This window comes from Ascaphus truei, chromosome 4 (assembly GCF_040206685.1).
Source record: "Ascaphus truei isolate aAscTru1 chromosome 4, aAscTru1.hap1, whole genome shotgun sequence".
NCBI classification, from domain to species: Eukaryota; Metazoa; Chordata; class Amphibia; order Anura; family Ascaphidae; genus Ascaphus; species Ascaphus truei.
The window spans coordinates 247213771-247225839 of NC_134486.1; the positions used below are offsets into that span (position 1 = coordinate 247213771).

The 12069-nt window shown below is 39.0% G+C and overlaps 1 protein-coding gene across 50 annotated transcripts in view; it reads right to left on the reverse strand.

The window, feature by feature from the left end:
* Positions 1 to 12069, reverse strand: part of TRDN (triadin) — a 798289-nt gene that overhangs the window by 729339 nt on the left and 56881 nt on the right. For 49 of the 50 annotated variants that reach the window (XM_075597200.1, XM_075597198.1, XM_075597218.1 and 46 more), the window contains exon 2: positions 9098 to 9307. In XM_075597200.1, the coding sequence (XP_075453315.1) occupies positions 9098 to 9284 (187 nt within the window). In that variant the 5' untranslated portion in view covers positions 9285 to 9307. Of the gene's footprint in view, positions 1 to 5686; positions 5729 to 9097; positions 9308 to 12069 lie in introns of all 50 variants that reach the window. The other variant, XM_075597223.1, reaches the window with a different exon arrangement.

The window sequence follows — 12069 nt, forward strand, 5'->3', positions numbered from 1 at the left end:
AATTATATGAGTTGCCCCGGATGGCTACTAGTTGGATCTCCACACACTGACCTCTGCCTTTCTTTTTATTTGTTAATCTCGTTATATTATTTCTCCCCATTTATTTTACATCTATGTAATAAACGTTAGTTTTTAACTCTATAACTACCCAACATCCTTCCCACTCTTAATGAGTTCCCCTAATTGGGGCTTTTTCGCTTTCTCACATTTTATATGTAGTTATCTTTAGTGCACCTTACTAGACCTCTTTCCCTTTAGGTTGAAGCCAGCACTTTATTTATTTGTTTTGTACACTTACAAATGTAGCAAGACTTAACATCTTCGGTGCCACGGGCGCTCAAAGTCACGCGATCGCGGTGGTTGCAGCACCGAAGTAATAACGGCAGACACTGTCCAGAGTGACTCAGACATTTGCTTGTTCATCAGTGTCAGCAGACATCAGGGTAAGATGAAAACTCAGATGGAATGGGAGGGGATGAAGGGGAGGGGAATCCCACATAAAAAGAAAAAAGCAACAACCCAACACGTTACTCCACCCTACGCTTTTCACTCTCCACAAGCTTCCTCAGGGGATTTTTTCCGCAGATTTGACCCTGGGTGGTCTAAACACCTGAATTACTGCTCAAAGTGTGTGTATTAGTTTGTATATTTTAACCTATAAAGCAATCTACACTATTGTTGCTTTTTCCTTTTTATGTGGGATTCCCTCCCCCACCCTTTATCCCTTCCCTTTCCATCTGAATTCTTCATCTCACCCTGATAGAGTCTGATGAGGATGCCTGGATGGTCATTTGAGTTGGTTACTCTAGATAACCCCTCTATTTGAATATTTCACAGAACATGTGAGTGGGATATCTACATACCTGATTCACATTACAATTATTTTTTACTGTATTACACTATTTTTCACTTTTTTATTGCATTTACTTCGATTTATTTGTGCTCCAGAACCCACGTCGCTATATTTGTAGCATATAAATACATGTTTTATTAATTAAAATTATGCCTTGTAAACTGATAGAGGCAAAAATACTAGATCAGTGCAAAAGTCAGAGGTCAGATTACCCAGCATTCCAAGCTCTTAATTACCATAGTATAACCATGACAACATTCTGAGGGTTTCCCTCTGCGAGGTTAGGTTGCACCTCCTGGTAATGAGACAAAAATGGGAACACTGAGGAGAGGAGAATGCACATCTCATTCAGTCATCATGAGGGCAACATATCTGAAAACAATTACAAAATGTTTGTCTCTTGGAGATCTTTTTCTCCCAAAATTGGATTCCTGAGTATAGATGCCCTGAGATGGCTGGTTAGGCCCCCGGGGGGATGAAGGCAGTAAAGTGGGGTTAACCCATTGTTTGTCATCTTCACCTCTTTGGTATGCAAGAGTGGTAGGTAATCTAGTTTTAGGGATATATTAATTAACCCCTTTTAGAGCTTTTAGTCACCAGCTAGCCATGAATTGATGATGATGACTAGCTGGACACTTGGATTACTAAGGAGTTAATATTTTAAAAATGATAATAAAACTTAATTAACTTTTATCATCTAGTTTTGCTATTCTTACTCCTCTCAAAGCCCTATTTCATGGTCTGGATGGAGTAACACAGGCTTAGGTATGACCTAAATAACGTTTTTCCCACTGTTAAGGTTACAGATGTAGCTAGACTTACTGTCTCCAGTGGCGCAGCCACAAAAGGGAAAATGTGCGCCACCAGAGACACTATCTGCTGCAGTTGCACTGCAGGGGCCCACGCTTCCGAATAGGACTTCGAACAGCATTAATCCTCCGGTACCATGTCCACCGCAATCATATCACCCCGAGTGGCAGCGGCACGGAAGACAACAATGTTAACTACATCTCTATGAAAACTAATGAGTATTATTTACTCTCATAACATATAGTTAAGACTAACCACCATTAAACATAATGCTACTATTGTAACACAAGTAGATCTTGGTTAACATCATGTTACTTGGCTTTAGTGAATACTGCAGTATAATTAATGTCCGTTAAATTAGGTTAGCATAATGTTTAAGAGTTTAGTGAACCAAACCCAAAATTAGGTAATTTTCAGTATTATATTATTATTGTCACTTGTCTTCTGCTTCTTCACTAGAGCTAATGATAGCTTCCATTATTTCAACCTCTCTTGCTCTTCTGTCAGTTCTGTTTTTGATGGTGGATCCTAACCTGCTGGCACATTTATCCACACGTGGCAATTTCTTGTTATAATCCTTTCTTCCTTGGTGGTCCTGCCCTTCAAGACAATGCTTCACTAATACAGTATACAGTACCTCATGTCAGTCCCCCATTCCTTCCCACTGCAAGTCATTAATGAAAGTATTCTTATTCCAGGTTCATGCTCTTGCCTTCAATTCAACCATATAAAGATAAATCTGGTTTCCTGCTTGCCCTATTCATCAATTCTCTATAATGGCTCCCAAATCTCACATTTGTAGTGACTACATAATGAAAGAAGTGATTAGAGTAATCAGAGTCTCTAAAAAAAATTCTACATAGCCTAAATCCTTAGGTAACACCCAACGTCTGCATTTTTTTCACAAAGATGTGGATGTTCCACTTTATAATTTAGAAAATGACTTCAAAGTGACTATTATATTATCACAAAACCTTGACAATGGAAAATAGAGCACTGTCAAAAGTACCTACTGTACCCTTAAAAAAACTCTTAAAAATATAACAAGTGAGACCTATTACAGAGCCTGTTTCTATTAGAATAGGTGGAGCTGCCAGTATGTATGTATGTATATCTTTATTTATATAGCACCATTAGTGTACATAGCGCTTCACAGTAGTAATACACGTGACAATCATATATATATAACAAATAACAGATCATGGGAATAAGTGCTTCAGACATAAAAGTAACATTTTGGAAAAGAAGTCCCTGCTCTGAGGAGCTTACAAATTAATTGGTCGGGAGAACGTACAAAGACAGTAGGAGGGCATTCAGGTATGTGCGTCTGCAGGGGGCCAAGTTTTATGTATCGTGAATAGTACTAGCCACAGTGCTACTCATATGCTTCTTCAAGCAAGTGTGTCTTAAGGTGGGTCTTAAAGGTGGATAGAGAGGATGCTAGTCGTGTATTGAGGGGAAGGGCATTCCAGAGGTGTGGGGCAGACAGTGAGAAAGGTTTAAGGCGGGAGAGGGCTTTAGATACAAAGGGGTTAGAGAGAAGACATCCTTGAGCAGAACGCAAGAGTCAGGGTGGTGTATAGCGAGAAATTAGGGCTTAGATGTAAGGAGGAGCAGAAGAGTGTAAAGCTTTAAAAGTGAGGAGGAGAATTGAGTGCGAGATGCGAGATTTGATAGGAAGCCAGGAGAGGGATTTCAGCAGGGGAGACTTTGACACAGATTTAGAAAAGAGTAGAGTGATTCTGGCAGCAGTGTTTAGGATAGATTGTAGGGGAGACAGGTGAGAGGCAGGAAGGCCGACAGCATGAGGTTACAGTAATCGAGACGGGAGAGAATGAGGGCCTGAGTCAAAGTTTTAGCAGTCGAACAACAGGGGAAAGTGCATATCTTTGTAATAATGCAGTGGAAAAATCGATAGGTTTTAGATACGTTTTGAATGTGAGGGGAGAATGTGAGAGAGGAGTCAAATATGACCCCTAGGCAGCGTGCTTGGGCTACTGGGTGAATGATGGTACTTACAACAGTAATGTGGAAGGAGGAAGTAGGGCCAGGTTTGGGAGGAAGTATAAGGAGCTCTGTTTTTGCCATGTTAAGTTTAAGTCGGCAGATTGCCATCCAGGATGATATCCCAGAGAGACATTCAGAAACTTTGGTCTGTACAGCAGGTGTATGGTCAGGGGTTGAAATGTAAATTTGTTTGTCATCAGCATAGAAGTGATATTTAAACTCAGGAGATGTGATTTGGTCACCTAGCAAAATTGTGTACAGAGAAAAGAGAAGAGGTGCCAGGACAGAGCCCTGGGGTACCCCCACAGAGATATTGATAGAGGAGAAGGAGGTATTAGCAAAAGAGACACTGATAGTACGATGGGAGAGGTAAGAGGAGATCCAGGATAGAGCTTTGTTACAAATACCAAGAGTATGGAGAATGTGAAGGAGAAGAGGGTGGTCCACGGTGTTAAATGCTGCAGAGATGTCGAGTAATATGAGCAGAGTGTAATAACCTCTGTCTTTGGCAGCATGGAGGTCATCAGTTATTTTAGTGAGGGCTGTTTCAGTGGAGTGAGCAGTGCGGAAGCCAGATTGTAGAGGGTCTAGGAGAGAATAGGTGTTGAGCAAATGTAGCAGTACTTCTTCATTTGGTTCTTACAGTAAAAAGTTCTGCTAAGACTAACAACAGACTTTGGAATACACATAAAAACAAATGACTGGTGAAACAGGCCCACAAACACTAAAGCAGCAGTCCATCATAACTTTTTTCCCCAGAATACAAAAAAGAGATGTAAACAAACGCATGGCCAGGATTTTCCAAATGTATCAAATATCACATTCACCGCTTTTAGGCGCGATTGTAATGTTTAATTCTAGCAGTATAGATGTTGTCTTGCGTTTTATAACTTTTTGTAAAGGATTTTAAACTGTCAAATCAAGTGTATGGAAAAAGATGTTCAGATTTTACACATAGGGGGTTACTCATTAAACTGTGATAGTGCGGATCAGAGATCTACTTCATGGAAACTCCCATTTAAGTAGCACCCTTATCAGTACTATCGCATATTGATGAATAAGCCACAGTCTGTTTATTTTTTCTGCACAGGGGCAAGGCTGCTTGTGTGAAAAAACTTGTTCCGACGTTAATTTCTATCAAGCAGGTTAAATACATAGAGGTAGATTCACTAAGCTGCTATACAGGGAACTGCAGTTTGATCCGGAGTTAACTGCGACTGCCTTGAACTGCAACATTCGATTGTGGTGCGATATGCAACATCACGGCTTTGTAAATCTGTCTCATAAAGCTGTATTATATTTATTTGCTTTCCCTGCTTGCTCTGTTTTGAGCTAAGGTCTATACGGTTACCCAGTCTTGTAGTTACTTGTATAGAAGCGTTTGTACACACTACTGTAAGTGCCCTTTTTTCATGTCACGCAACAAAATAATTTGGGTGGAAAAATATGTGCAGGCTTTATCTTGTACCAACTTAATTTGTTTATTTATTTACCGTGCTTATTTGAAATTTCTGCATGTACAGTACAGAAAATCCTGTGCAGACTTTGCATAAAGCCCATCAAGGGTTTTCTGTACACTGATCTTTAAAAATGCTTTACAATTCAGCAGTATGCCGAGTGAGTTTGGAACCGCGTTACAGCTCAAGAATAGGTACTGTTAGTATAAATGCATTTGTATTTCTGAAGCATCTGCAATGTACAGTAGCTGCACTACCGGATTATGATGGAAAATCAGGAAAACACATTTTTCAAAGGTTTTTTTTTGCGATTAAACAACAAAATGTAAAGAACAGGTAGACTAGAAATACATTACAGTTTTTGCATTGTCATTTGTTTATCATGAATTGCTGCTTTGAATGAATGTACAGTATGAGTTTGGTTAGTATCTTACACAGCAAGTCGATGCAAAGTCACGTGTACAGCACACACCAATAGTGATAGTGACACTGACATTTGTGAGCACACAGCACATTGATGTTAATAAATAGAAGAACACTGCAGGCAGAATGTCTTTACCAGGTGGTAAACAGGGGTCTTCACAGTACTGGGAATAGGTGACTATTGATGATGTAAACAGTTGGATTCATGGAATGGATAATAGAAAAAGGGAGGGATCATATTAGCACTTTGCCTTGAACATTTCATAGTTATAACTGATCTTTACGTGCCTATTGGTATTGAAAGGCCTGTAATACATTGTTACATACATCAGAAAGGCCCATTGTGAACTAGATGGCTGACCCCATAAGCACCAAACTGATGAATTCCTAAAAGTAAAGCGTCTATCAACAAACAGTTATAATAGTAAAACTACACATTTCAACATTGATTTCTATCGACACTGCTGCAAGAGAGGTTAGAAACAAATCATGTTACAGGCCACTTCATCAGAGAAGCATTTGAAATGATGGGAGACATTTTTACACGAAGGTAAGATGTGCAGAGTAATCATCCCGCAGGATTATTTAACGATCACTGGTTAAGCTCAATCTACAGCAAACCTGGACGGGAAAATGAGACAAATAAAAATAGGGCAAGAAACCATATTGTGCAGGTAAAATCAGCTTTGTGCTGCAATTACGCAGTGATCCTTAAACAAGTCCCATACAGATTTTCTTAACTCATTTGGGAGTAAGGCCTAAGGAAATATTGATATTCAATAAAACATTTGTTGTGCAACTACTGTAAATAGTATACTGTATGTTAACAGGCAGGGTGCTGAATTGCTTACCTTGCTCTCAAAAGACTGGAACAAAATAAAACTTTCCTTAGCCGCATGAATTAAAAGGAAATGGTTATTACAGTAAGTGCTAGAAGTAGCTCAAACGCTCACATATCAATTAAAAAGCCATTAGAAGCAGAAACAGTGGAACTGTAACATGATCAGGATGAGCTGACAAAGTTATCAAAATAACTGATACTGTAAAACAAATAAAACATTTCTAAATGTTTCAACCCGGGAATAAAATAGGTTCATAGTAGACATTGTCCATTCAGTAGTAACTTTAATGTCTATTTTCATCCAAATTGTTCATGTACAAGACAATGAAAATATTATTCATTTTTGTTTTCTGTTCATTAGCAGAAAGTTTACTGGGGATCACAATCTTAGAAATGACCAAGATAATGAATCTAATGGATTCTATGTTATGATTGTTAACTCCTAACTATGACACTAACCACAAGTTAATGCACATTCTGAAAAATAGGTTGATACCATGAGACACAAAATTACAATCTCTCTCATCAGTGCCACTGACAAGGGGGGCATCCCGGATAGTTGCCCTGGGCCTGGTAGAAGAAGTGGCTAGGCCCACCTAATTGTAGGCCTGTCTCTCATAGAAGATGTGTTCCCAAGTGTTGTACAAGGCTTCAGCTAAATCCATACTGTATGAGAGGAGCTCAAGGAAGACATCTTCACAGTATAAAGAATAGAGGGCTCAGTGATACTGTAACTCAATGGAGAGAGCACTATTTTGTACACAGATACAGACGCTTCACATACAGTATAGAAAAGTAGAGACTGAAAATGGGGAGAAAAAAAGAAATGGGGCATACAATCAAGGTTTAAAACATGAGAACTTTTTTTGTAATATTTAAATATATTAGAACACATTTAATTGATAGATTGTTTCCCCATTTCTACTTACACCCTCCTGTCCAGTGGTTTTTTTTTCAGGACCAGCAAATCACCGATTATTTACGAGACAGCCAGGTAAATTGTTCACCTTGGCATAACATCTTGACTGCATCTTTCTTAAAGGAGCAATCCAAGCGTGTACAGTGTTTTTGACTTTTTTTTTAAACAGTGGGTGAAGCAGTGGATGTCCAGAGCTGAACCCCATTCATTTCAGCTCTGGAGACCCCCTGCTTCAGAGATACTTACTTCCATATGGGGAGCCGGTATCTCCTGAAAGTTAAAGCTTCTGTATCACGTGGGCCAATCGGATGACATCAAGGCTTCCTGTTGGCTTGCAGGTCACGGGAGCTTTGAAAAGTTGTCATTATGTGATCCCTGCAAGCCGAGCAGAGCAACTACTCGGACCTCCTACACAAGGATGTATCTCCGGAAACAGGGGGTCCCCGGAGTTTAAATTAATTTTATTCAACTCCAGGAACCCCTGGTTCAAACTTGTGTTTAAAAAAAATTGCCCACTTGGATTGCCGCTTTTAAAGTATTGCCCAATGTATACACACAGGATTCCTATTGACCCGCATTGGCGCTGGTGATTTTAATAAGCAGGAAGTACCCGAGCTACATTTTGCTGGTGTGTATCCTGGGAACCTGGGGTTCCCAGAGCTGAAATTAACATGGTTCAAATCCAGGGACCCCCTGCTTACCATCTATGTAAAAAAAAAAGTCTGGAAGGGGAAATTATGTTTTAAAATGGCCATCACAGAGACTTTATTTTCAGCTTTCATCATTGCAATTTTGAAATTGCTACAGCATTTTTTTCCTAGGTAACAATGTATGTAACCGCTATTACTGTCTGCACTAATGTGCTAATATTCCAGGAATGCCAAAGGTCACCCATATTTCTATTATTTTATCAATGTTATGTCTTAAAGGTGGGCTAAACTCAGTGCTAAACAACTGTAGTAGATTAATCAATGAACAAAATCCTATTGTTTTCTATGGGATTATTTTTTCTAAATTAACAGACCCCCCTGCTTCAAATAATATAAAAAAAAAAAAAAAGTGTCACTAGGAGTACTACTTTAAATGTGTTTTTTTTTTTTTTGCACTGATTTTGTCCCACCTCTGTACCAGGAAGACTTTGATATATAAACTTTCCTAATGAAAGAATGCTGGAGTTATTCCAAAAAGCACATATATAAGATGAGCTCTTAGAAAAATAAAGCACAGTAGCAATTCTGGAGGGTTTTTTTTTTGTAAATATTTAGTCATGTTAATTTTTCCTACCTAAATAGGAGTTTATTCAAATATTTTAAGTTACTGTATTATTTGGTCAGGAAAAAAAACGAAAGGAAAGATTACAAAATTATTCTAATATTTGTACCTAGCATTTGAAACTGCACCTTACAGACCCTGTCTAATGCAAAACATGATTTAGTTTTCAACCAACCAAAGGTGAACATGTGATGATGTCTTTAATTAGCTGAAAAGAAATAGGTGATGGGTTACATTTAATGGAAACAGAATAATATACATTTTGACTGGTATTTGAAATCCTGTTCTCTACTTTTCTCTTTCTCTGAAAGCCTCGGGGCTCTGTGTCAAGATCTACTCTTGATCCCCAAAAACTGTCTGTAGTTGTAAGTAAAGAGATAAAAAAAATACTGATAAAAATTTGCAATTTCCTACATTTTGTGACAACCATAGAAAATGAATCAAATTAGAGAAGGCAAGTAACTAAATTCTTGAATTGTATGCTAGATATAAATAGAAATATGGTTTGGTCCTACCTGCAAGGGTTTTGTAATCCACCAAGTCAAACATAATTATCGCCACTGCTGACCAAGTTACTATAAGGGCAGCAACTAGAAGCCATGCTGTTGGTGAGCGGAATGTTGTCCTTATGTCCTCTTTGACAGACTTTGTCATATTCACTGATGATTTATGGACAGATCCATTCTTGCCATCTAAAACCATTGTCGTGGTGGTGGATGTACGTCCTGTTGAAACATATTACAAACAAATATGTTAACAACTGTGTGGTAGACATGCACTACATATAATTTACATTGTTACATTGTTATTATAACATTTGTCTTTTTAACAGTGCAACTGCTATTCATAATTAATTAATATATAACTTAATGTATAAGGTTATAAAAACGGTACAAAGTGGACACTAGAGACTATATACAATGTCATTTATTCAATATAGTTTTTTTCTCTGTAAATTAGTGACAAAGATATTCACTCTCTATTTTGATGCTTTTTTGAACAATTTACCAGTAGCGTGAGCCCATCTTGTATCATTTTGTTCAGTCTCATTTTGCAGGTTCCATTGTAAATGCATTTTTGTGCTGTCATAAATTGTAAAATAGTTGTACTTTCCTCTTACAGTACCTCAGTTCCTGTTATGTATATGGATAACAATATGTGCTTAATTAGGTTTCTCCCCTTCTCCTCATCATTACATCACAAAAAGTATTTCTTTCCACTTGCTAATCCAGCACTGCCCACAGCATGCAAGAACTCTAGAACAGCAACTGTTTAAGATCATCTTTCTTAGTGTAGTTAAATGTGGCCCGTTAAATTTAGTGAGCATTTTTCTCATGTATACAGTAATATGTTTTCTAATGTAAGTGGAACAGAGAATTCAAAAGAATAAAACATTTTTATTTTCTGTGTTTATTCTCGCAGTTAATTTTAAAATGGCCACTGCTTTTAATCCGGTGATTGTGTAAAAGTTGATCGTGACACGTACTCTTCTTTGATTTTGAGATGTTCTAAATGCTGTGTATGAAATTGTAACATTCCTCACAATCCTTTAGTAGAAGTCTTATTTGTCACATAAATCGTACATTAAATGCCACTATCACTAAGTGTAAAAGGAAACCTGGCCTACTGAATGCCAAAGAAAACATGTATGTGTAATCAGAGTAATGTGTGGAAGGGATAGTACATCATTGCATATCAGAATTGACTGAGATAGTTTCCAAGCATTCCTTTATAGCTGCCATTGCCATATACACGTAGGTCTATTTTCAGTTATCAAGGCAAGCATAAAAAAGAGCTGTCACATCAATTTTATTATTACTGACATCTAATAATCTCAATGTAATAAGATGCTCTACTGCAGCAAATGATCGAATGGGTCAGTCCTTCTTATAGCAATCACCCACAAATAATTAATTCAGTAGGCCTACTACCCTTAAATTACGATTTAGCCTTCTTCCCCAAGCATAACTCTTTAAAAATATCATAAAGATGGAATTATTGATATTTTTTTTTTCATTACAATTTGGCTACATTGATTTATACTGCCATCCATGACAGCGTTTTTTATTCTCTACCTTGAAATTCTGTTTTCTGAGGCTTGGTATGTGAGGATTGAAAAATAGCACCAAGGCACCAAAAACAGGGCTCAAGAGAGAAGGGTCAGCAGTTGATTACCAAAGAAAAATAGATATCTATTTTCAAATCGACTGACATGAATTTCTGCTTTCAAGTTAACAATACTCAGGCCATAGCACATCTGAATTTGATAGGACACTGGTAAATTTTAAAAGCTCCCCTGCTGCTCTGTACAATGCATATGTAGCACCTTTTCCCCCACCCTAAGTGAGATCACAGCGCTACAAGTATTCTGGTGCGGTGGCTACCTGTGAGGTTGAACAGAAGGCCCTGAGAACTCTGCGGTGGTATGGGGAAACATCAGGACAGGTTCTCAGTTATGATCAGTCATAGTGCAGCACCTCCAGCAGATGAGGATCCTGGTGCAGCCAGGATTGTCCACACTGACAACATCAGATAGTAGTCCAGACAAGCAGCCACAACGTATAGTTTAACTTGTCTTTATTAGCAGCATGTAGATATTCAGAACCGGCACATTCCCGGAAGTAGCACCCACAGGTCTTGAGGCCCTGTAGGCCCCTTCTCAGCTCCTTTACTCCCTGATGGGATAAAGGGTAAAAATTCCCCCACTCCACAGGGGGAGGGGATAGATCCCTGACTTCTGAGAGAGTGTCAGCTTATGTACCCCAAGGGAGGGGCTTGTAACCCTGCCCTATGACAGGGCAGGTCCGATACTGACAGGCATCACATCATGGACATCATGGGCATGTACCCAAGGTTGTTGTTAGGCCCACCCCTGGATACAGCAACAATGCATCCAGGCTGCAACAACAAGCTAGGCCTTCATGAGAGAGCTTATCCCTCACAGTGCCTGTGTCTAACATGACATACTGTTAGGGCCAAAAGAAAGATAATAGCGATTAGGCTACATCCTCTCCTTGGTGAAAACCCTCTCATGCCCTCCCTGAGGAATACAATATATGTACCACAATATACTGTACCAACAAGCACAACATTGAACATACTACATATGCATATATGTAACAACACAGAGCAAATAGTATACAGCACATAACTGGCTGCAAAGGCAAGAGCTAAAAGTGATGACAATATTATAGACAGAGATCTTACGTCTATAGTATATAGAGATTATCCAATGATGCTAAATAAGTGTCAGGATCTGTGATCCGCAACGTGCTCAGCACACTCATCACCTACCCCAACACGTGATCAGGCTCACTGCTCCTTCTGTCAGCCATGACGCTTCTCTTCCTTCTCCTGGGACCAGCTGCCATGCTAGGCGCCCGCATCCTGTGCGGAGTACAATACCTCTCTCCGAACCCGCCTCCTGACTCTGCCCACGCGGCAACGTCATCGGTTCAGAACGCGATCAGTGCGTGCACGGGCTATG